General features: G+C 44.3%; 1 protein-coding gene across 2 annotated transcripts; it reads right to left on the reverse strand.

Moving 5' to 3' along the window:
* Nucleotides 1-20180: 20180 nt before the first annotated feature.
* LOC118389821 (interferon regulatory factor 1) lies at nt 20181-24732 on the reverse strand. 2 transcript variants are annotated; one of them, XM_035779688.2, is made up of 8 exons: nt 24568-24732; nt 23165-23256; nt 22690-22789; nt 22319-22530; nt 21870-22140; nt 21720-21754; nt 21412-21562; nt 20181-20951 (listed from the first exon to the last, which is right to left on the reverse strand). In XM_035779688.2, exons 2-8 carry the CDS (start codon nt 23249-23251, stop codon nt 20800-20802), a joined length of 1008 nt encoding a protein of 335 aa, XP_035635581.1. In that variant the 5' UTR covers nt 23252-23256; nt 24568-24732; the 3' UTR covers nt 20181-20799. The 2 variants fall into 2 exon arrangements, with proteins under 2 accessions (XP_035635581.1, XP_035635582.1); XM_035779689.2 differs by lacking the exon at nt 21412-21562 and having other exon boundaries at nt 20840-20951.
* Nucleotides 24733-24905: the final 173 nt, after the last annotated feature.

Below are 24905 nucleotides of genomic sequence, written 5' to 3' on the forward strand. Positions count from 1 at the left end.
CTGTTTATTTTCTTATCCGGAATAACTCCGCTGTCCTTATCGATTACAAGCATACCCATGACAGTATGTGGAGTGGTACTCAGTAAGGTGTTGTATTGGATTTGCCCCAAATATAACAGGAAAAAAGTTAATAGCTTTGCCACATTTTTTGCAGTATTACTTTACTGCCTTGTTGCAAACATGATGCATGTTTTGGAATATTTGTAGTCTGTACAGGCCCCCTTCACTATGTCAATTAGTGACTGGGTGTATTGATACACCATCCAAAGTGTAATTAATAACTTCACCATGCTCAAAGAGATATTCAATGTTATATATTTTTGTATCTAACAATAGGTGCCCTTCTTTGCAAAGCATTGGAATACCTCCCTGGTCTTTGTGGTTGAATATGTTTGAAATTCAATGCACAACTGAGGGACGCTACAATTATCTGTATTTGTGGGGTACATACAGTGCCTTGCGAAAGTATTTACCCCCATTTGCATTTTTTCAATTTTGTTTTCTTACAACCTGGAATTAAAATATATTTTTTTTTGTGGGGGTTTGTATCATTTGATTTACACAACATACCTACCACTTTGAAGATGCAAAATATTTGTTGTGAATTAAACAAGAAATAAGACCAAAAAAACTGAGAACGTCAGTGTGCATAACTATTCAGCCCCCTCCAAAGTCAATACTTTATAGGGCCACCTTTTGCAGCAGTTACAGCTGCAAGTCTCTTGGGGTATGTCTCTATAAGCTTGGCACATCTAGCCACTGGGATTTTTGCCCATTCTTCAAGGCAACACTGCTCCAGCTCCTTCAAGAAGGATGGGTTCCGCTGGTGTACAGCAATCATTAAGTCATACCACAATTAGATTGAGGTCTGGGCTTTGACTAGGCCATTGCAATACATTTAAATGTTTTCCCTTAAACCACTCAACTGTTTTTTTAACAGTATGCTTAGGGTCATTGTCCTGCTGGAAGGTGAACCTCCATCCCAGTCTCAAATCTCTGGAATACTGAAACAGGTTTCCCTCAAGAATTTCCCTGTATTTAGTGCCATCCATCATTCCTTCAATTCTGACCAGTTTCCCAGTCCCTGCCGATGACAAACATCCCCACAGCATGATGCTGCCACCACCATGCTTCACTGTGGGGATGGTATTTTCAGGGTGATGAGAGGTGTTGGGTTTGCGCCAGACATTGGTGGGCGGCCCGATCTTGGCAGGTTTGTTGTGGTGCCAAATTCTTTCAATTTTTTAATAATGGATTTAAATGGTGCTCTGTGGTATGTTCAAAGTTTAGTTTTTTTTATAACCTAACCCTGATCTGTACTTCTCCACAACTTTGTCCCTGACCTGTTTGGAGAGCTCCTTGGTCTTCATTGTGCCGCTTGCTTGGTGGTGTTACAAACTCTGGGTCCTTTCCGAACAGGCGTATATATACTGAGATCATGTGACAGATCATGTGACACTTAAAGTCCACCTGTTTGCAATCTAACTAATTATGTGACTTATTTAGGGGCTTATTAGCAAAGGGGGTGAATACATATGCACGCACCACTTTTCCGTAGTAATGTTTTTCATTTCATTTCACCAATTTTGACAATTTTGGTTATGTCCATTGTATGAAATCCAAATAAAAATCAATTTAAATGACAGGTTGTGATGCAACAAAATGGGAAAAACGCCAAGGGGAATGAATACTTTTCAAGGCACTGTAGATGAAGTAGTCATTAAAGAATCATGTTAAAATCTGCTATTGCCGCTGAGTGGGGCAGAGGTCTAAGGCACTGCATCGCAGTGTCGCCACATCACTACAGCCTGGGGTTGACCGCACAATTGGCCTAGCGTCGTCCGGGTTAGGGTTGGGGGTTTGGCCAGGGGACTTGACATGATTCATCACGGTCTAGCAACTCCTTGTGATGGGCCGGGCGCCTGCCGGCTGACTCTGATCGTCAGTTGAACGGTGTTTCCTCCGACACATTGGTGCAGCTGCCTTCAGGGTTAAACGAGCTGGTGTTAAGAAGCATGGCTTGGCGGGTCATGTTTCCGGGTCATGAGACCTTCGGATTGGATATTATTTAGTTATTTAGGCTTGCCATAACAAAGGGGTTGAATACTTATTGACTCAAGACATTTCAGCTTTTAATTTTTAATGGAACATCAGCATTTGTGGGTTAGATTACAGGCTCAGAATGGCCAGAAACAAATAACTTTCTTCTGAAACTCATCAGTCTATTCTTGTTCTGAGAAATGAAGGCTATTCCATGCGAGAAATGTCCAAGAAACTGAAAATCTCATGCAACGCTCTGTACTACTCCTTTCACAGAACAGTGCAAACTGTCTTTAACCAGAATAGAAAGTGGAGTGGGAGGCCCCGGTGCATAACTGAGCAAGAGGACTAGTACATTAGTGTCTAGTTTGAGAAACAGATGCCTAACAAGTCCTCAACTGGCAGCTTCATTAAATAGAACCCGCAAAACGTCAGTCTCAACATCAACAGTGAAGAGGGGACCCTGGGATGCTGACCTTCTAGGCAGAGTTTGTCTGTCCAGTATCTGTGTTCTTTTGCCCCTCTTAATATTTTATTTTTATTGGCCAGTCTGAGATATGGCTTTTTCTTTGAAACTTTGCCTAGACGGCCAGCATCCCGGAGTCGCCTCTTCACTGTTGATGTCGAGACGGGTGTTTTGCGGGTACTATTTAACGGAGCTGCCAGTTGAGGACTTGTGAGGCATCTGTTTCTCAAACTGTGTTCATTTAATAAATTAAAATGTACGCCTACCACGCTGCACCTTGGTCCAATCCTTTCAAACAACGAGCGTTACAGAAGATCCCACCACAAACGGACCAAGCAGCGTGGCCAGGAGGAGCAGACATCCTGGACATGGGAGCATATATCTTGGACGGTAAGGGATCCTGGACGTGGGAGGAGATCCTGGCCGGAAAGCATGGTATGGGAGCAGACGGAGGCAGCGAGGGAGGAACAACGACGACACCGGGGTTCGCGACCATGACGGAAGCCCGAGAGGCAGACCCCCAAAAAATGTTTGGGGGGGCACAGGGTGGTTGGCGGAGCCAGGGTTTGAACCAGCCTTCTGCAACGATCTACGGTCCGGAGTCCCCGGCAAAAGATCTACGGTCCGGAGTCCCCGGCGATGATTCACGGTCCGGAGCTTCCGGCGATGGTTCCTGCACCAGAGGTGCCACCGAAGTTGGCGGAGCCACGAGCGGAGAGGGATATGTGTCCCGCACCGGAGCCGCCACCGAGGGTAGCTGCCCACCGGACCCTCCCCTATGGGTTCAGGTTTGCGGCCGGAGTCCGACCCTTTGAGGACTGTCACGCCTTGACCTTAGAGACCGTTTTAATTCTCTATTTGGTTAGGTCAAGGTGTGACTAGGGTGGGCCATCTGTTTTCTATTTCTTTGTTGGCCGGGTATGGTTCCCAATCAGAGGCAGCTGTCTATAGTTGTCTCTGATTGGAGATCATACTTAGGCAGCCTTTTTCCACCTGTAGTTTGTGGGATCTTGTTTTTGGTACTGTGCTGTTTAGCCCTACTAGACGTTTCGTTTTGTATTTGTTTTTTCTGTGTTCTTTTAATAAATTAAAATGTACGCCTAACGTGCTGCACCTTGGTCCGATCCTTTCATCGTCATTCGTAACACACACACTACAGTGATGTAGTGGATAAATGTATAAACTACAGTGGGCAATCGAGATAAGATGAACAACCACCAATATACAGTTGAAGTCTGAAGTTTACATACACCGTAGCCAAATACATTTAATCTCAGTTTCTCACAATTCCTGACATTTAATCCTAGTAAAAATTCAATGTCATAGGTCAGTTAAGATCACCACTTTATTGTAAGAAAGTGAAATGTCAGAATAATAGTAGAGAGAATCATTTATTTCAGCTTTTATTTATTTCATCATATTCCCAGTGGGTCAGAACTTTACATACCCTCAATTAGTAATTGGTAGCATTGCGTTTAAATTGTTTAACTTGGGTCAAACATTTCGGGTAGCCTTCCACAGGCTTCCCACAGTAAGTTTGGTGAATTTTGGCCCATTCCTCCTGACAGAGCTGTTGTAACAGAGTCAGGTTTGTAAGGCCTCCTTGCTCACACATGCCTTTTCAGTTCTGCCCAAAAAGATTCTATAGGATTGAGGTCAGGGCTTTGTGACTCCAATACCTTGACTTTGTTGTCATTAAGCCATTTTGCCACAACTTTGAAAGTATGCTTGGGGTCATTGTCCATTTTGAAGACCTATTTGCGACTAAGCTTTAACTTCCTGACTGATGTCTTGAGATGTTGCTTCAATATATCCACATAATTTCCTTCCACATGATGCCATCTATTTTGTGAAATGCACCAGTCCCTCCTGCAGCAAAGCAGCAAAGCACCCCCACAACTTGATGCTGCCACCCCCGTGCTTCACGGTTGGGAGGGTGTTCGTCGGCTTGCAAGCCTCCGCCTTTTCTCCATACATAACAATGGTCATTATGGCCAAACATTTCTATTTTTGTTTCATCAGACCAGAGGACATTTCTCCAAAAAGTACTACCTTTGTCCCCATGGGCAGTTGCAAACTGTAGTCTGGATTTTTTTTTAATGGTGATTTTGGCTTCTTGCTTGCTGAGCGCCCTTTTAGGTTATGTCGATATAGGACTAGTGTTACTATGGATATAGATACTTTTGTACCCGTTTCCTCCAGAATCTTCATAAGTTCCTTTGCTGTTGTTCCAAAATTGATTTGCACTTTTCGCATCAAAGTACGTTCATCTCTAGGAGACAGAACACGTCTCTTTCCTGATCGTTATGATGGCTGCGTGGTCCCATGGTGTTTATACTTGTGTACTACTGTTTGTACAGATGAACGTGGTACCTTCAGGCATTTTGAAATTGCTCTCAAGGATGAACCAGACTTGTGGAGGTCTAAAATTTATTGTGAGGTCTTGGCTGATTTGTAAATGTTTCCCTATGATGTCAAGCAAAGAGGCACTGAGTTTGAAGGCAGGCATTGAAATACATCCATAGGTACACCTCCAATTGACTCAAAGTATGTCAATAAGCCTATCAGAAGCTTATAAAGCCATTACATTATTTTCTGGAATTTTCCAAGCTGTTAAAGGCACTGTCAACCTAGTGTATGTACATTTCTAACCCACTGGAATTGTGATACAGTGAATAAGTGAAATAATCTGTCTGCAAAACAATTGATGGAAAAATGACTTGTGTCATGCACAAAGTAGATGTCCTAACCGACTTGCCAAAATTATTGTTTGTTTAACAAGACATTTGTGGAGTATTTGAAAACCGAGTTTTAATGACTCCAACCAAAGTGTACGCAAACTTCCGACTTCCGACTTCAACTGTAAACGAAAACATATGACATTTTTAGAACTGTATTGTTTGCATTTTGATTGCATTTTAATGTAGGCCTATAGGGAAGTTAAGCCTTGAAGCATATCTTCTTTGTTTTAACTCCTCACTTGATAAGATTAGTACATATTTTCTGAAGAGACCCCAAGTTTGGGGCTGTCACTAGTTAACACAGCCACAAAGTCAAATTTGGCAACAATAAAAAAAATATTGGTCTTCATTGAGGGTTAGGCATACGGTTAGCAGTGTAGTCAAGGTTCAGGGTTTGATGTAAAATCAGATTTTAATAAGAGATTGTGGAAATGTTATCAATAATTATGACTTTGTGGCTGTGGTAACTAGTGACAACTCAAATTGGGAACCACTGTACTAACCTCTCTCTCTGCATGTGTAACCGATGTGAAATGGCTAGCTAGTTAGCGGAAAGCGCGCTAATAGCGTTTCAAATCGGTGACGTCACTTGCTCTGAGACCTTGAGTAGTTGTAGTTGTTCCCCTTGCTCTGCAAGAGCCTTGGCTTTTGTGGAGCGATGGGTAACGATGCTTCAAGGGTGGCTGTTGTCGATGTGTGCAGAGGGTTCCTGGTTCGAGCTCAGGTAGGGGCGAGGAGAGGAACGGAAGCTATACTGTTATACATGCTTCCTTTTTCTCTCTGTCTCCACTGCTTCCTCCTGCATGCATTGCAGCCTCAACACTGAGCGTCACAGCACTGTCTGTCTCAGTAGCCTTCTCTCTGTAAAGCATAGTTATTATGAGAACTTAGTAGCCCACGCAGGCAAACATAACGATCAAACCACAGTTCATGATTTCACTCCTTCACAAAGAGGCAGGCGCAATTACAACTGTCAGATCAAAGCTTACTGAGCTTTGATCAACGCCGAGACAAATATTTGGATCTTGACCAGTAATTTACTTTGTGTACTATATACACTGCCTTTAGAAAGTATTCAGACTTTTTCCACATTTTGTTACATTACACCTGTATTCTAAAATGTATTAAATAAAAAATATCCTCCAGCAATTTACACACAACACCCCATAATGACAAAGCAAAAACAGGTTAAGAATTTTTTTGCAAATGTATTAAAAATAAAAATAAATACCTTATTTACATAAGTATTAAGACCGTCACGTCTGGAGGAAACCTGGCACCATCCCTACGGTGAAGCATGGTGGTGGCAGCATCATGCTGTGGGGATGTTTTTCAGCGGCAGAGAATGGGAGACTATTCAGGATCGAGTGAAAGATGAACAGAACAAAGTACATTGCAATCCTTGATGAAAACCTGCTCCAGAGCTGGCCCAGCCAGAGTCTGAACTTGAAGCTGATTGAAGAGTGTGCAAAGCTGTCATCAAGGAAAAGGGTGGCTACTTTGAAGAATCTCAAATATAAAATAACATTTGTTTAACACTTTTTTATTACTACATGATTCCATATGTGTTATTTCATCGTTTATGTCTTCACTATTATTCTAGTGTAGAAAATAGTAAAAAATAAAGAAAAACCCTGGAATGAGTAGGTGTGTCCACTTAACACAAATATAAAACGTAACAAGGATCTGTACACAGTTCCTGGAAGCTTAATATGTCCCAGTTCTTCCATGGCTTGCATACTCACCAGACATGTCACCCATTGAGTATGTTTGGGATCCTCTGTATCGAAGTGTATGACAGCTTGTTCCAGTTTCCACCAATATCCAGCAACTTCACATAGCTATTGAAGAGCAGTTGGACAACATTCCACTGGCCACAATCAAAAGCCTGATCAACTTGATGCGAAGGAGATGTGTCGCGCTACATGAGGCAAATTGTAATGTAGCGCGTCCAAAGGTGCGGACTCCGGCCGCAAAACCTGAAACCAAATGGGGAGGGTAGGGGGGGTGATTAGTGTCGGTGGCCGCTCCGGTGTGGGTCGTGGCCCCCCCAGACCCCGGAACCGACCATGGCGCCGGGCTGAACGACGTGCCCGTACTGGGCATCGGCGCAGAGAAGAGCTCCGGACTTGGTGCTGGGCTGGTCGCCTTGCCTGGACTGGTCACAGGCGCTGAGGAAGGCTCTGGCCTAGGAGCGGGACACAACGCCGTGTCTGGACTGGACACCAGCGTAGATGATTGCTCCTGCCATGGAACTGGATGCCGTGCTTGGACTGGACACCGGCGCAGAGGAAGGCTCCTGCAATGGAGCTGGACTGGACCGGACGCCATGCTTGGACTGGACACCAGCGCAGAGGAAGACTCCGACCTTGGAGCTGGACTGGACACCGGCGCAGAGGAAGACTCCGACCTTGGAGCGGGACTGGACACCGTACCTGGAAGCTCCGGACCGTCGACCGCCGCAGGAGGTTCTGGACCGTGGCAGGGGGTTCCGGACCATCGCAGGGGGTTCCAGACCGGGGATGTCGCAGGAGGTTCCGGACCGGGAACGGCCGCAGGAGGTTCCAGACCGGGGACCATCGCCGGAAGCTCTGGACTGTGAATACGCACTGGAGGCCTAGTGCGTGGAGCCGGTACAGGTGGCACCGGACTGGTGTCACTCACTTCAGGGAGAGTGCAGGGGGGAGACACAGGTCATACCGGACTGGGAAGGCGCACTGAAGGCCTAGTGCGTGGAGCCGGCACAGGTGGTACCGGACTGGTACCACCTCTGGCAGCTCCTGGCTGACTGACGGCTCTGGCAGCTCCTGGCTGACTGACGGCTCTGGACAGACTGGCGGCTCTAGCAGCTCAGGACAGACGGGAGACTCTAGCAGCTCAGGACAGACGGGAGACTCTAGCAGCTCAGGACAGGAGGAAGGCTCTGGCAGCGCTGGACAGGCAGGAGCACCTGTAGGCAGATGACGGAGAGACAGCCTGGTGCGGGGGGGCTGACACCGGAGGGCTGGTGCTGGAGTTGGCACTGGATAGACCGGACCGTGCAGGCGCACTGGAGCTCTTGAGCACCGAGCCTGCCCAACCTTACCTGGTTGAATGCTCCCGGTCGCCCTGCCAGTGCGGCGAGGTGGAATAGCCCGCACTGGGCTGTGCTGGCGAACCGGGGACACCATGCGTAAGGCTGGTGCCATGTATGCCGGCCCAAGGAGACATACTGGAGACCAGATGCCTAAAGCCGGCTTCATGGCACCTGGCTCGATGCCCACTCTAGCCCGGCCGATACGAGGAGCTGGAATGTACCGCACCGGGCAATACACATGCACTGGGGAGACTGTGTGCTCCACCGTATAACACGATGCCTCTCTCTCTCCGGTAAGCACGGGAAGTTGGCACAGGTCTCCTACCTGGCTTCACCATACTCCCTGTGTGCCTCCCCCAAGAAATGTTTGGGGCTGCCTCTCAGACTTCCAGCCGCGCTGCCTCCTCATACCAGCGCCTCTCTGCCTTCGCTGCCTCCAGCTCTGCCTTGGGACGGCGATATTCCCCTGGCTGTGCCCAGGGTCCTTTACCGTCCATATTCTCCTCCCAAGTCCATGAGTCTTGTGTTCGCTGCTGCTGCTGCTGCCGCCCGTTACCACGCCGCTTGGTCCTTTTGTGGTGGGTGTTTCTGTAACGGCAGATTTCCTCTGAAGAGGAGTAAGGATCGGACCAAGATGCAGCGTGGTGAGTGTTCATGATGATTTATTTTAAAAACTAACTGAACACTGAAATACAAAACAATAAACGAAGTGATGAAAACGAAAACCGAAACAGTACCGTGTGGCGACAAACACTCACACGGAAACAAACACCCACAAACCAACAGTGAAACCCAGACTACCTAAGAATGATTCTCAATCAGAGACAACTAACGACACCTGCTTCTGAGAACCATACGAGGCTGAACACAAAAACCAACATAGAAAAACAGACTGCCCACCCCAACTCACACCCTGACCATACTAAATAAAGACAAAACAAAGGAAATAAAAGGTCAGAACATGACAAAACCAAAGGGAGTGACATATATAGGGCAGGTAATCAAGGTGGTGATGTAGTCCAGGTGAGTGTCATTATGCACGTAACGATGGTGACAGGTGTGTGCCATAACGAGCAGCCTGGTGACCTAGAAGCTGGAGAGGGAGCACACGTGACAATATTTTTATTCTGTACAGGCTTCCTTTTTTTCGCTCTATCAATTGTGTAATAACTACAATACTCTTGAGCCATCTTCAGTTTTCTCCTATCACAGGCATTAAACTCCGTAACTTTGTTAATGTCACCATTGGCCTCATGGTGAAATCCCTGAGCAGTTTCCTACCTCTCCGGAGAAAACTGAGTTAGGAAGGAGGCCTGTATCTTTGTAGTGACTGGGTGTATTGATACACCATCCAAAGTGTAAATAATAACTTCACCATGCTCAAATGGATATTTAATGTATTTTATTTTTACCCATCTACCAGTAGGTGCGCTTCTTTGTGAGGCATTGGAAAACCTCCCTGGTCTTTGAGGTTGAATATGTTTGAAATTGAATGCTCAACTGAGGAACCTTACAGATAATTGTGTGTGTGGTACAGAGATGAGGTCATTCAAAAAACCATGTTCAACTATAATTGCACATAGAGTGAGTCCATGCAACATATGTGACTTGCTAAGCACATTTTTACTCCTGAATTTACTGAGGCTTGCCATAACAAATGGGTTGAATACTTATCGACTTAAGACATTTCAACTTTTAATCCATGTTTAAAAAATTGAAATCATTCCACTTTGACATTATGCTATATTGTGTGTTGGCCAGTGACAAAACATCTCAATTGAATTCAATTTAAATTCAGGCTGTAACACAACAAAATGTGGAAAAAGTAAAAGGGTGTGACTAGTTTCTGAAGAAACTGTATATGTTTAAATCCCAATAACGACTATATGTTGTGTTTTTGAATGAGTGGGCTGGGCAGTCATAGATAACTTATTTTCACTGTGGGTAATGTTTGCAGAAAACCAGAGTTACTGCATAACACACCCTTGGTGAAGAGTCAGGATGTACAACCATGATGGTTAATGAGGCCTGAATGTTAGGGGAATACCAAAAATAATTTGTCTATTTTCTTGTGTTAAGGGAAGTTACCCTGCTGTGCTGTGTTGGGGTAGTGTTACTGAGCTCTTTTCACAACCATCAAAACAACTCATTTTAAGCTGCTGCTTGTTCAGAAGCAATACATCAGCACCTTTTTAAAGTGGTATATATCTTCTCAAAAACATAAAAGGCGCTTACTTTTATGCCTGAGAATACATCTTCTGGTAGGGTACTGTTAACATACTGTTTATCTGTACCTAATAGGTGAAACTGACTACCAGCATCAGTTTGCTCGATAGCATCCTAGTGATAGATAGATATTTTCTTAAATCACATAGCATTCACATTTGTATTCCTAAGCATTAGTAATTAAGTCTCGCCCAAACAGACATCAATGGAGCACACAGATGATTGTATTATCACATTCACATGAATTCTTAGAATATTACTTACGATGCTGTATTAATATCAGTGATGTAGTGGTAAAAGATGGGTAATGGGTAAACTGTAAACTCCAGTAGGCGATCGACCACCGATATAAACGAAAACGTATTACATTTTTAGAACTGTATTGTTTTCATTTTTTTTCATTTTAATATAGGGAAGACAGGCCTACATTAAAATGAGATGTTCATATTGAAACATACCTTATTTTTAAAAGTTCCTAACTTGTTTGATGAAATTAGTACAGATTTTCTCAGAAGACCCCACATGGTGCCCCGAGTCCAAGTTTGGGGTTATCACCAGTTACCACAGCCACAACGTAAAAATTGGTTCATGAAAACAAGAGCTTTTTGGTCTTAATTTAAGGTAAGGGTTAGGCATAAGGTCAGCAGTGTGGTTAAGGTTAGGGTTATGGTAAGGGTTAGGCATAAGGTTAGCAGTGTGGTTACAGTTGGTTTAAAATCTGATTTTATGAAGACAAATTGTAGAAATAAGCAGGTTTTATCAAGAATTATGACTTTGTGGCTGTTGTAACTGTAGACGGCCCAAGTTTGGGAACCACTGTGCTAACCTCTCTGCTTGCTTCCTTTCTCTCTGTCTCCTCTGCTTCCTGCATGCATAGAGAGAAATGGTAATGGCATCTTTTTCTAGGCACTAACTCAGCCATTGCTCGTTGGGCAAAGCCTATAAGGAAAATAAACACAGTTTTTGGAGGGTTTATGGATAAACGCAGAAAATAACATATGTGATAAACAAGTTTAGGAGATCTTATACATTTGTTCTATGAGAAACTACATCAGCTAATGCCACTTTTTGTGAATATATTTTCAAATAAAAAACACATCACATAAAACCATCATAATTCAAAAAGGTCATGTTAACTGACTGCTATTATCTCATAGAACAACATGTATACAATTTCCTAAATCTGTGTCAACCTCAGACCTTATTTTGAGCGTTTATTCCCAAACCCTATTCTTTTCCCATAGGTATGGTTGAATGAACAAGAGGTAATTTATTTCCGGATATTAGGACTACAAACTGGCGAGCTTTTGCAGCCTTCCTCAGCCTCACCCCTGAGCGCATCATCACTGTTCTGCAGTTGCCATGGCGCCCTAGCAGCAGCCTAAGCAGAGAGCTCCTGTACATTTTGTAAATATTGAGGTAATTAGTTATCTTATGGCATGTTTTTTAACCAACACTTTGTTTTAAAGAATTACCAATTAATCTATCTAATGAATGTACTTTAATCAGAATCCACCACAGCGTTAAGACAAGCTGGCAAGGAATGTGTTTGTTTGGCTAGCTAGCTATTTACCTGTTTTGATTTCAATGCCAACAGTGTCTATGTGTTGAGGATGGAAAGAAGCAGAAAGCAATATGGCAGAGGTGTGCAATAATGACGATCGTAGGGAGGTCAAAGTTACAAGGCTGTGCTTGATTTAACATTGAAATGTGGTGTGCTTTCTGGGGCCACATAATTACCGTAGCAGCATCCAATGGGTGCTTCGTTTTGGTAGTGGTGAATGAGTGGCTAGCTAGCTCCCTACTAAGTCCATGGACCTTTGTGGCTAAACTAAAACATAATCTGACAGTTCTACTACGGAAAAGCCAGGAACGGCGAGACACGTTGATGAGACCGCACTGCCTGCCTCCAGACTCTCCCCCTGTTAGACCACCTCCCTCAGATGACCACTCAAGTCATGAACTTTCTAGTAACTGTCCATCCCCTTATGTTGTTTTTCTAAATTACTTGTAATTTTGTGCTTTGAGATTCATTGAAAAGTTAAGTTGAATAAATTATTAATCACTGTCTCAGTAGCTTTCCCTCTAAAGCAAATGTATTGTAGTGACCCACACAGACAGCTGTGTGTTATGTGTTAGGTTATTAGTTGGTTGTGTTGTACTTACCAGTACCCAGTGTTCGCGGGGTCCGACATGCCAATCAACCTGCTATCTGCCAATCACGGGAATGCCTGGAGTGTTCTGGAGCCGGGCTTCCAGGTGGTTGGCGGAGTGGCGTGGAGGGGGGTTGGGCAGGGGGATGGAGCATTTGAAGTTCAGACCAGGTTTAACCATTGTTCTCTCTCTTAAGTCTGGCCTTCACAAGCGAAGGTCACGGTTGTTTTATAGGGTATCCTTCATTTATTTGGGGTGGGCTACGGCCAAACAGTAGCCTGTGAGAAGTTGGGTTAATAAACCGTAAATTCGTCAACTCAATCCTCTGTCTGGACAATTGTTATTTTATGATCTAGTCAGGTCATTACAGTATTATAAGAAGTTAGTAGCCAATGTTTTGCTCCAGCTGAGGTAGGCTCTGTTTAACATTAGCTTTGTACTTCATCCATCTATCTAATATTAGCCAGAGCCCTTCAACTTTACTGCAATATAAGTCTGCCGGCCGACATTTATCTATAAGCGACTACTTACCAGGTGTGCGTGCACTTACTCTCAGAATGAGTCCGTTTTTGTTTGGGGGATGTCTTTAGACACTGCAGGCGTTGCGGGACTGTTTTAAAATGCTGGCGTCTAGTCGAACTCGGCTAGGCAAACCGAACAATCCTACAATTCTGCACAGTTCTTTCAGCATCAGTATATTACGATGTAGAACAACTGGGTTTAAAATAGTACAATGGCCAGTAAAATGTTTATCTGCGAGAATTTGACAAACTACCTAAATAGGAAATTAGAATAACTATAGATGGACTAACACAAAACCTATTGAGTAAGGCCTGGTTTGGGTCTGTTCATCAGCCAAAGAGGAATTATAATATCCGTCTGTGGCTAAAACTCACATGAGGAAAAATTGCTTATGTTGGTATGGATAAATAAGACTCAGCAAAATACCCAAATGAAGCCGCCGTGGACAGCACACTGTAAAAAGTAATTAGTTCAACTAACACTTTTGTTTTGTGGTGGACTCCCGTTGCCTAGAACCATTTGAGTAACCCAACTCAAAGTGTTGCAGTTGTAACGTCCGGGTGAGTGATGAGTGAGGAGTCAAATGTAGAGAGCGAAGTGAACGGGAAAAACGCTTTAATGTCCTTCAAAAGGTAACAGATCCAAACATGGGTGAATGCCCTAAAACACTGGCGCTAAACAAACCCAAAACCTAGTTACAAACACTGGACAGCGAAAACCCAAAACAAACACGATACATCACCAAACGTAACAAACCAACAAGCCCGCACAAACACCAGCGGGCAAAACTAACTTTTATTTATTTTATTTTATTTTACCTTTATTTAACCAGGCAAGTCAGTTAAGAACATATTCTTATTTTCAATGACGGCCTGGGAACAGTGGGTTAACTGCCTGTTCAAGGGCAGAACGACAGATTTGTAACTTGTCAGCTCGGGGGGTTTGAACTCGCAACCTTCCGGTTACTAGTCCAACGCTCTAACCACTAGGCTACGCTGCCGCCCTACTTAAATAACACCCATCCCAAAACCCTAACAAGGAACAGGTGAAAACAATTAGACAAAAACAAACGAAAAGGAAAAAGGGATTGGTGGCAGCTAATAGCCCGGCGATGACGACTGCCGAGCGCTACCTGAGCAGGAAGGAGAGCCACCTTCGGTGGTATTCGTGACAGTACCCCCCCTGACGCGCGGCTCACCGCAGCTGGCTGTCACCGGCCTCGGGGACGACCCGTTGGGCGAGGCACAGGGCGATCCGGATGGAGGCGACGGAACTCCCTTAGTATAGTGGGATCCAATATATCCCCCACCGTGACCCAGCACCTCTCCTCCAGAGGTGCTGGATGCCAGAACCGGCTGGTACCCCAACATGCACTCAAACGGTGACATGTTGGTAGAGGAGTGGCTTAGTGAGTTCTGGGCCATTTCTGCGCAGGGGATGTATCTCGCCCACTCCCCTGGCCGGTCCTGGCAATACGACCACAGAAACCTACCCACCTCCTGGTTCACTCTCTCCACCTGCCCATTACTCTCCGGGTGATAACCCGAGGTCAGGCTGACCGAGAACCCGAGCCTCTCCATAAACGCCTTCCATACTCTGGACGTAAAATGGGGACCCCGATCAGAAACGATATCCTCGGGCACCCCGTAGTGCCGAAAGACATGGGTGGAATAGTGCCTCCGCAGTCTGCAGGGCTGTAGGAAGACCGGGCAACGGGATAAGACGGCAGGACATAGAGAACCGATCCACAACGACCAGGATCGTCGTGTTCCCCTGAGACAGGGGAAGATCCGTAAGAAAATCCACCGATAGATGGGACCACGGCCATTGTGGGACGGGCAGGGGTTGTAATTTCCCTCGTGGCAAATGCCTAGGAGCCTTACTCTGAGCCTTACTCTGAGCACATGCCGAAGAGGAGGAGACATAGAATCGCACGTCTCTCACCATGGTAGGCCACCAGTACTTCCCTCTAAGACTTTGCACCGTCCTCAAAATACCCGGGTGACCTGATGAGGATAGACTATGTGATCACGAACAGCAAGCGGCACGTACCTACTACCCTCCGGGCACTGTGGAGGCGCAGGTTCCTCCCTTAGTGCCCGCTCGATGTCCGTGTCCACCTCCCATACTACCGGTGCTACCAGCTTGGCAGCCGGAATGATGGGAGTAGGATCGATGGACCGGTCATCAGTGTCGTATAGGTGGGACAGCGCGTCGGCCTTAGTATTGAGGGAACCTGGTCGATACGAGATTGTATTACGAAATTGGGTGAAATACATGGCCCACCTTGCCTGACGAGGATTCAGTCTCCTAGCTGATATACTCAAGGTTACGGTGGTCAGTCCAGATGACAAAATGGTGCTTAGCCCCCTCAAGCCAGTGTCTCCACACCTTCAGAGCCTTAACCATGGCCAACAACTCCCTATCCCCCACATGATAATTCCGCTCCGCTGGCCCGAGCTTCTTTGGGAAAAAAGCACAGGGCGGAGCTTCGGTGGCGTACCCGAGCGCTGGGAGAGCACAGCTCCAACCCCAGCCTTGGCTGCGTCCACTTCAACTATTAATGCAAAAGAAGGGTCCGGATGCGCGAACACTGGCGCGTCGGTGAACAGCGCCTTCAAATGACCGAACGCTCCGTCCACCTCTGCTGACCACTGCAAACGCACCGGCCCCCCCTTCAGCAGTGAGGTAAAAGGGGCCGCCACCTGGCCAAAGCCCCAGATAAACCTCCGGTAGTAATTGGCAAACCCTAAGAACCGCTGCACCTCCTTTACCGTGGTGGGAGTCGGCCAATGACGCACGGCCTTGACACGGTCACCCTCCATTACCTCCCCCGAGGTGGAAATGCAATAACCCAGGAAGGAAACGGCTCGTTTGGAAAATTCACATTTCTCTGCCTTCACATAAAGGTCATGCTCCAGCAGTCGCCCAAGAACCTTGCGCACCAGAGACACATGCTCGGCGCGTGTAGTGGAGTAGATCAAGATGTCCTCAATATACACCACTACACCCTGTCCGTGCAGGTCTCTGAGAATCTCATCAACGAAGGATTGAAAGATGGCTGGAGCATTCTTTAACCCGTACGGCATGAAGAGGTACTCATAATGGCCAGATGTGGTACTAAATGCGGTTTTCCACTCATCTCCCTCCCGAATACACACCAGATTATACGCGCTCCTGAGGTCCAGTTTCGTGAAAAATCACGCCCCGTGAAATGATTCCACCGCTGTAGCGATGAGAGGTAGTGGGTAACTAAAACCCAGAGTGATGGAATTTAGACCTCGATAATCAATACACGGACGCAAACCACCCTCCTTTTTCTTCACGAAAAATAAACTTGAGGAGACGGGTGACATGGAAGGCCGAATGTACCCCTGTCCCAGAGCCTCCGTGACATATGTCTCCATAGCCAACGTCTCCTCCTGGGACAATGGATACACGTGACTCCTGGGGAGTGCAGCGTTTACCTGGAGGTTTATCACACAATCACCCTGTCGATGGGGTGGTAATAGGGTCACCTTCTTCTTACTGAAGGTGATAGCCAAATCGGCAAGCTCAGCAGGAATGCACAGGTGTTTAGGAGTTTCCATCGGTGCGACAACGGTGGAGAGTTCAGACCAGGTTTCCACCGTTGTCGCAACGATGGACACTACTAAACACCTGCCTGAACACTCATCAGACCACCCCTGGAGAGCTCCCTGTCTCCACAAAATTTTAGGATTGTGAATAGCCAGCCATGGAATCCCCAGTACCACCGGAAATGCAGGTGAATCGATAAGGAACAGACTAATCCGTTCCTTATGATCCCCCTGTGTAATCATCTCCAGAAGAATTGTGGCCTCCCTGACCAGCCCTGACCCTAACGGTTGACTATCTAAGGAGTGCACGGGGAAGGGGGTGTCTAACGGAATCCTCAACCTCTGAGCGAGTCCACGATCTATAAAATTCCCCGCTGCGCCTGAATCAACTAGTGCCTTATGCTGGAGAGAAGGGAAAAATTTAAGGAAACAGATTAACAAAAACATGTGTCCAACAGGAAGCTCTGGGAGAGTGTGGTGCTGACTCACCTGGGGTGACCGAGGAGTGTTCCGCCTGCCCTCTCGACTCCCAGAAGGACTCCTCCAGCACCGACTGGAAGTGTGCCCTCTCCGGCCACAATGGGTACAGGAGGAGCCTCCTTCTCCGGTCTCCCTAGACGCAGACCCTCCTAGCTCCATCGGGATGGGAACGGGGGGCAGGTGGTGGAACTGATAGGACCCTTTCAGAACGTCCGCGAGCAGCCAGCAGATGGTCTAGCCGGATAGACATGTCGATCAGCTCATCCAAGCTAAGCGTAGTGTCCCGACAAGCCAGCTCCCTGCGGACGTCCTCTCTTAGGCTACACCTGTAATGGTCTATCAGGGCCCTGTCGTTCCACCCAGCTCCAGCGGCCAAAGTCCGGAAATCCAGCGCAAAGTCCTGTGCACTCCTCGTCCCCTGGCGGAGATGGAACAACCTCTCACCAGCGCGAAGTCGTCCGCACTCCTCGTCCCCTGGCGGAGATGGAACAACCTCTCACCCGGCGGGTGAACTCCAGGTAGTCGCCCCTCGCTGAGTCGGGCCCGTTCCAGACGGCGATGGCCCACTCCAGGGCCCTACCCGTCAGGCAGGAGACGAGGACACTCACGCTCTCCTCGTCCGAGGGAGCAGACCGAACGGTGGCCAGGTAGAGCTCTAGTTGTAGCAGAAATCCCTGGCACCCCGCCGCCGCTCCATCGTACTCCCTTGGAGGCGTGATGCGCAGAGCGCTGGCACCAGATCCCGCTGGAAGAGATGGTAGAGTTGCTGGTGGGAGGGTAGGTGGGGTAGTAGGGAGACCACTCCTCTCCCAACGGTCCATCCTCTCCATCATTTGATCCATTGCTGATCCGATGCGATGGAGGATGGACGTATGATGAAGGACTCTCTCCTCCATCGTGAGGAGAGGGGTGGTCGCTGCTCCTGCTGACTCCATCTGGTGTTGCGGGATTCTGTAACGTCGGGTGAGTGAGGAATGAGGAGTCAAATGCAGAGGGCGAAGTGAACGGGAAAAACAATTTAATGTCCTTCAAAACGTAACAGGTCCAAACATGGGTGAATGCCCTAAAACACTGGCGCTAAACAAACCCAAAACCTAGTTTCAAACACTGGACAGCGAAAACCCAAAACAAACACGATACATCACCAAACGTAACAAACCAACAAACCCGCACAAACACCAGCGGGCAAAACGAACTTAAATAACACCCATCCCAAAACCCCAACAAGGAACAGGTGAAAACAATTAGACAAAAACAAACGAAAAGGAAAAAGGGATCAGTGGCAGCTAATAGACCGGCGACGACGACCGCCGAGCGCCACCCGAACAGGAAGGAGAGCCACCTTCGGTGGTATTCGTGACAGCAGTGTTCAATACTTAAAGTAATAAAGTGACATCCCCACCCATATGGTTATCTTTTTAAGGTGTAAATACTATTAACTTTTTGACACTAAATTGCATGAAGTATTCTGAACTATAACAATGTATTTTTTTAGTGAACATAAAAATGCAGGGTCCCTTCTACGTCAATATATATTTTTTGAAGTTTAATTAGTTTTGATTTATAATTATCAGTGGTCGTGTCTTAATGTTTAATGTTGTTTAATGTATTTGACAATATCTAATTTTATCCCACCTTAGGAGGCATTGTTGAGCACATTGGTCATTCCTCTAACAGTAACTGGAGGTAGAACTGTAAGCATTAACCCCTGTTATTAAGAGTGGTGACTATAACTTTGTTGATTGTGGTAATGGCTTGTCTCATTGTTGAACATCAATTTGCCAGATGGTTTTGATATCTGTTCATCATGATCAATTACACCTCATAGCACAGCAAAATGTGTAATACTATCTTAGAAATATAATTTTCTTTCTTCAAGTATGCATACAACATTGTGAAAAAGTATCATTAAGTCTACACATTTTTAATTACCCACAATCCTCTAAAAACATAGGTACGTGGTGCTATTAAGTATTCATAACTTGCAAAAACCTAATAATTCTATATCAGCACAAACACAGATGAATCAAGTGTTTTTACTCAAATATCAATACGTGTGAATACTACTTTATAATTTTAAGTAAAGGCATAAAACAGCAAAACAAGTAAGAAAAACATATAAAAAACATTTGACTTTAAAATGTTAAATAAACTTCAAGAACTTTGGATTAGCAGAACACAAATATAGTTATAGTTTCTCAATAACCTAATATTTGTTAACAGTACTCAAACATGAAGTAATAAGAAATCTTATTGACATACAGTATGAGTTAGGACCACTTTTGTGATTTGAGTTCTACTGACCGTTGGAGATGTTTGAGTAGACACTACTCAATTTCTTTAAGTTAGGCAATTACTTTTTACATTGCAGTTGTCAAAGCAGTTTGACCCGTTTCCAAGGAATGTAACAAACTTGACATGAAAAATGTGCAGCAGTATTCAACAGTGTTTTATAGGCTTGAGGCTGATAATGAAATTCCTCTCTAATGTATTTATGGAAGTAGTTTACAACAGCTAGAATTAATCATGTGATTTACACACAATGCTGTGTTAAGTGACCGTCACCATTAAAATAAACCCTTTCATGCTCAGATAAAAGCCCTGTCACTTTTATGAATGCCACTAAGAGACTCCCTTTAAAACTGTTTCCAAGAAAATATTATTTCATATGTATTGGATTGATTTTACGATTATTACACTGTTACTATAACCTCGCACCAAGCTGTTGTCACTGCAGTACTGCAGCTCCCCATGTCTCTTAGACAGCAAACTAACGAATCAGGTCATACAGGCTCATCAAAACATCCCTAAAAGTCTGTCCACTTTGTCATGGCAGATATAAGAAGTATTAGATAATAAGTATATTATACTATACTATATCCATATGCACTACAAAATAAGTTGGTATTTTATTTATTTTGTATAAAACAAACCACAACACAAATATTCAATACAAATACAGTATTTACAGATTCAATACACAAAACAGTACATCTTTAAGACTTTTCACCAAATGAACAGACATTTTTTTCGCCATAGTTTGTTATGAATGATTATTGTCCTGGAATATACAGCTATATACAAGTGTAAATAACGGATTTTATTTTCACAGTAAAACAGAAAAAACTGATATAGTTTTGCCCACCCAAGTGGAGAGTTTCTGTGGAGAGTTTCTGTGTTGAGCTGGCAACGGGATAGGTGCCCTCATATCAACTATGGATCTTGTAAATCATCAATACAGCTATGAGCACAATGATTTAACAAAGACTAGAAACACAGTAGAGCATGACACTTGGTTAAAAACTTCCTGTCAAAAATGCTATATCACTTCAGAGATCCACCAACTGTCACAGAACAGCAGAGGTCAAATGGCAAAGATGGTGTAGCTTAAGGTTCAGAGGTCACGAAATAAAGAAGTATTTTAGACTGTAGAGTCAGAGTGAAGTCTTTTGTTTCTGAACAGTGTCTGGGAAAGAGTAGGCAGGGCTTACAGTGGCCAGGAAATCCAGGCATGGCTCAAAGTGGGCAAGAGATCTGTTGGAGATAACTGGTCGTGTTGTTGTTCAGTGTGTTGTTCAGAGCCCAATGGTCGGCGTAAGAGACGAGATCTTCAGCCATTGGCAGGCCTGGGCTCAGTTCTGTGTATAACCGCAGCTCTATTTCCGACCCTATATGGCAAACAAAACAAAGCTGGTCAGTGATGCAAGAGAAGCACAGCTGAATGAATTTACAGATTTCCTCTATGTTGTGCAATGTTGAGAGCAGTCTTGTTAGAGGATTTTGATGTAATGAAGAAAAAAAACTGAAACTTAGGCTCCGGTGTAATCATTCAGCGCTTATCTCTGCCATCTGTTTACCTTACATGCATTATTATGTTTCACACCTTATAAATATGAGAAGGAAATTCTATTGACTGAAATACGTTCCTCAATCGTCTGACACACATACATTTTTTTTCTCAAATATGTTTCTAAAGGTCCTTGGATTCCATCAGTTTTATTTTCCTGTTGTAGTCTTTCATTTTGACTAGCAAATGTTTCACAAAGACAATACATGCAGACATGATGAAACCCCGCTGTTGAATACTACAGTATAACAAACAGTCAGATTCCCTCTAGCATCATTTACCTGAGTTATCACTCCATTGGCTCTCTGGACTGTGGTTAGACTCTGCAGTGTTGTATGACTCTACTGTAGCTACTTCATTGCTCAGGAACCCCTTGCTGTTTACACTGCCTGGCAGCTCCAATTGCTCCAATTGCTCCCAATGCTGTGCAATCTGAAAGAGCAAAACACAGGGGATGAGCCTGGTTGCATTTTTGCTTGGTTTAACTGTGTTAGAATTTGTTGTATTCAATGCAGAATACCTGGTAAACGTGGGTATTCCTGATAATGAAAAAAGCACACTGAACATGTACTGGTAGAGACAAACTTACCTCAATAAGTGTTTCTTCGTTGAAATCTTCATAGTCTGTAAAGTTGAAGGAAAATTGACATGAGCATTGCGCAAACCTCAATTACATTTGCAGCCCACACTCACACACATAGTTGAATCAAACCCAAGCATCCAGCAAGCTTAATCTTACCTGTGGAGTGATCCGGTGACACTTGGAAAGACGAGTAGTAGTTGATGCTGTCTGGTCCTATTTCCACAGAGGTGATAAAGTCTGGAACATCAGGGTCATTGACAGAGCCACCAAGATATGACGCTGCTGTGATGGTCTCCCCTAGGTTGTCTGAGCTGTCGACTTTGTTCTCCTGTATCTTTCTGTCCTCCTGGAGGTGTGTGTTGATGTTGCGATCCTTGAGGCAATGGGTTGCACTGTTGTCCATTTCCTCTGTCTTGATCTTTAACCCCTAGAGGAGAAAACAGCAAAACATTAAATAAGATTGTAATATTCATCTCTGTTGTCACTGGTCTGAATACAGCCAGCTAAATATACATGCACCACTCTTTATTCAGCAGAGGGAAAACAGTACTACAAGTGATGATAAAGAGATTCTAAAGATTGTTGCAGTTAAAAAGTAATATAACCTTGTCATTTTTCTTTGCATCCTTTGCTTTTGACCTCTTGTTATTTGGCTTTGTGCTGACGTTCAGCATTTTGTAAACACGCACCGCTCCTGACCCTCTGTTGATGCTCTTGTCTTTCACCTCCTTGATGTCAGGAAGGGAGTTCATTGCACAGCGGAAATTAGCCTTCCATGTCTTAGGGTCTGGTGTAGTCTCGCCTTGTATGAATTTCCCTGCATCAACAGACAAGTAAATATCATTGTTATTACGATGCAGAAAGTAGATTGAAAAACCCTAAGGTGCTGAAGTGCATATTGTTCATCTAGCAAAAATCCATTATTATAAGAGGGGCTATTCCACACAGGTAGTCTACGTATGTGTAATTTGCTCACCTGTGTGCATGGCCCATTGCTTGAATAGACAGGCATCCCTGTTCAGGTCCCATCCATGACGTGCAGCATGCTTCCATGGGATGGAGAATATCTTCTTGTCCTGGACAAAACCACAAAGAAATGGGTTTCAAATTAGTGCCCCCTATCTCTCACCCCAGCGTCTCCTGTACATGCTTAGTGGTTATTTATTTTTTAATTTCTTTGTTTAACCTTTATTTAACTAGGCAAGTCAGTTAAGAACAAATTCTTATTTACAATGACGAGTAGTCCTGTTCATGGATAATAGTACATTTACATTTACATTTAAGTCATTTAGCAGACGCTCTTATCCAGAGCGACTTACAAATTGTACTAAATAGTACTAAATATGTTGTGTGACGTCAATACCTCGACTGAGCTCTCTTCATACAATGACAGTGTCTTTGTAGATAAAGGAAAAATCATTAGATGAGTTTGACGAGCAGGAAAGTCTTACCTTGTCCACCCACACCAATCCACTGATGGAGTTGGACTCAATCTTATCCTCCAGCCAAGGCCTCATTCTCATCCTAGACACAGGCATGGTTCCTGGGAGATCAAGGAGAAGAGATAAACTTAGTTTTAGGCACATGGCATTTGGGGTAGATTTACAAGCACGTCACTCCCACCCACTACCCTGCTCAGTTAGTGCAGATGTTTAGTGCGCTCAGTGAAGTTCATTACCAGGAAGTGTGATGTAGCTACTATGACCATTGCCAACAACTGGCAAATTACTTGGGAAATATGTGCAAATCAGTGAAAGACAGCAGTCCTACTAGTATGTCTATCATGTGCATTTTAGGACTACATTGACATTATTTTAAAGTGTTCTAATTATTTTATTCAAGCAGATGCACGGTTATACTATACAGTGGTATAAAGTACTTGAGTAAAAATACTTTAAAGTAGTACTTAAGTAGTTATTTTGGTGTATCTTTACTATTTATATATATATTTTTCTTAACTTTTACTTTACTATATCTCTAAAGGAAATAATATACTTTTTACTCCATACATTTTCTGTGTTTACATTTTGATCGCTTAGCAGCACAGGATATGTCTCTGATCTGGCGGACTTGCTAAACACGTTTGTAAAGATGCGAATGAGTGTTGGAGTGGCTATTCATAAATAAATAAAAAACAATATAATGGTGCCATATGGTTTATAAGGAATTTGAAATGATTTATACTTGTACTTTTGATACTACTCAAGTAGTATTTTATTGGGTAACTCTTTACTTGGTCATTTTCTATTAAGGTCTCTTTACTTTTAGTCAAGTATGACATTTGGGTACTTTTTCCGCCACTGATGCTATATCGCTATTTATGTTGCATTCGAGGTTAAAGGGAGCGGGTTCTATAGCTCTTGAAAAGAACGAACAGACTTATTCAACCACGCACACTTTAATCGTGCACTGAACAAGCGCATGCATATTTTGACCAATCCATTACAGTGCCTCTAAATTAGTGTTGCAACCTTGACCCACTAAAACTTGCAACTTTATATTTTAACTAGAACTCTTGAAATGTCATAAATATACTACTGAAAAACTGCATTAATTATAACTGCATTGTTCCATGTCTCGTTAAATTCACAAATGAGCGCACCGCGCACGCCACTTTGCTTCTAGCTTCGTGTCAAGCGTAAATAAGATCTGTCAATGTGTGGAATATATGTGCCCAATGACAAAACACACGCTGCTGCACACATGGAAAAACAAATCCCAGTCAATTGAATAGAAAATAGCATATACTATAAATTACAAGTATATCTGCTATAAATATGTACAAAGAGCACTCGCACAAACACAACGTTTCCACGTAGCCCAGTGCATGCAATAATAAAATAAAACCACTTACAGCTACAATATGATGTTGCTTAATCCCGGTGATTTGTAATTGAGCCTAAAAGCAAGTATTTCCTTTTGTGAAGATGGAGCGGGAAGTTATTCCTCTGTGATTCCTTGGAACGTTTATATCCACCCAGGTCTTCCTTTACAGTGTGTACAATCTACTGAAGGAAACTGGTTTTTATATAAAGTGGGTGGGATTTCCCCAATATAGTATCATGCACACTCTTCATTGGTGGGGGCGACAGTTTGGGCAGCAGTCCGCATCTGCGCTGAGGCAGAACTGCACATACAGGCGCGCTCAAACTTCAGGCAACATGATTTCCGAGAAATCATGCTGTTGTGAGA

Source organism: Oncorhynchus keta, chromosome 11 (assembly GCF_023373465.1).
Source record: "Oncorhynchus keta strain PuntledgeMale-10-30-2019 chromosome 11, Oket_V2, whole genome shotgun sequence".
Taxonomy (NCBI): Eukaryota; Metazoa; Chordata; class Actinopteri; order Salmoniformes; family Salmonidae; genus Oncorhynchus; species Oncorhynchus keta.

Excerpts from the sequence above, each read along its gene's own strand:
- LOC118389821 (XM_035779688.2), bottom strand. The coding sequence starts at position 23,251 with ATGCCTGTGTCTAGGATGAGAATGAGGCCTTGGCTGGAGGATAAGATT. Across the intron at positions 21,563-21,719 it reads ACGAAGAAACACTTATTGAG|ATTGCACAGCATTGGGAGCA; the intron begins GTAAGTTTGTCT and ends TTGCTCTTTCAG. Across the intron at positions 20,952-21,411 it reads CCAATGGAGTGATAACTCAG|GGTCGGAAATAGAGCTGCGG; the intron begins GTAAATGATGCT and ends TTTGCCATATAG.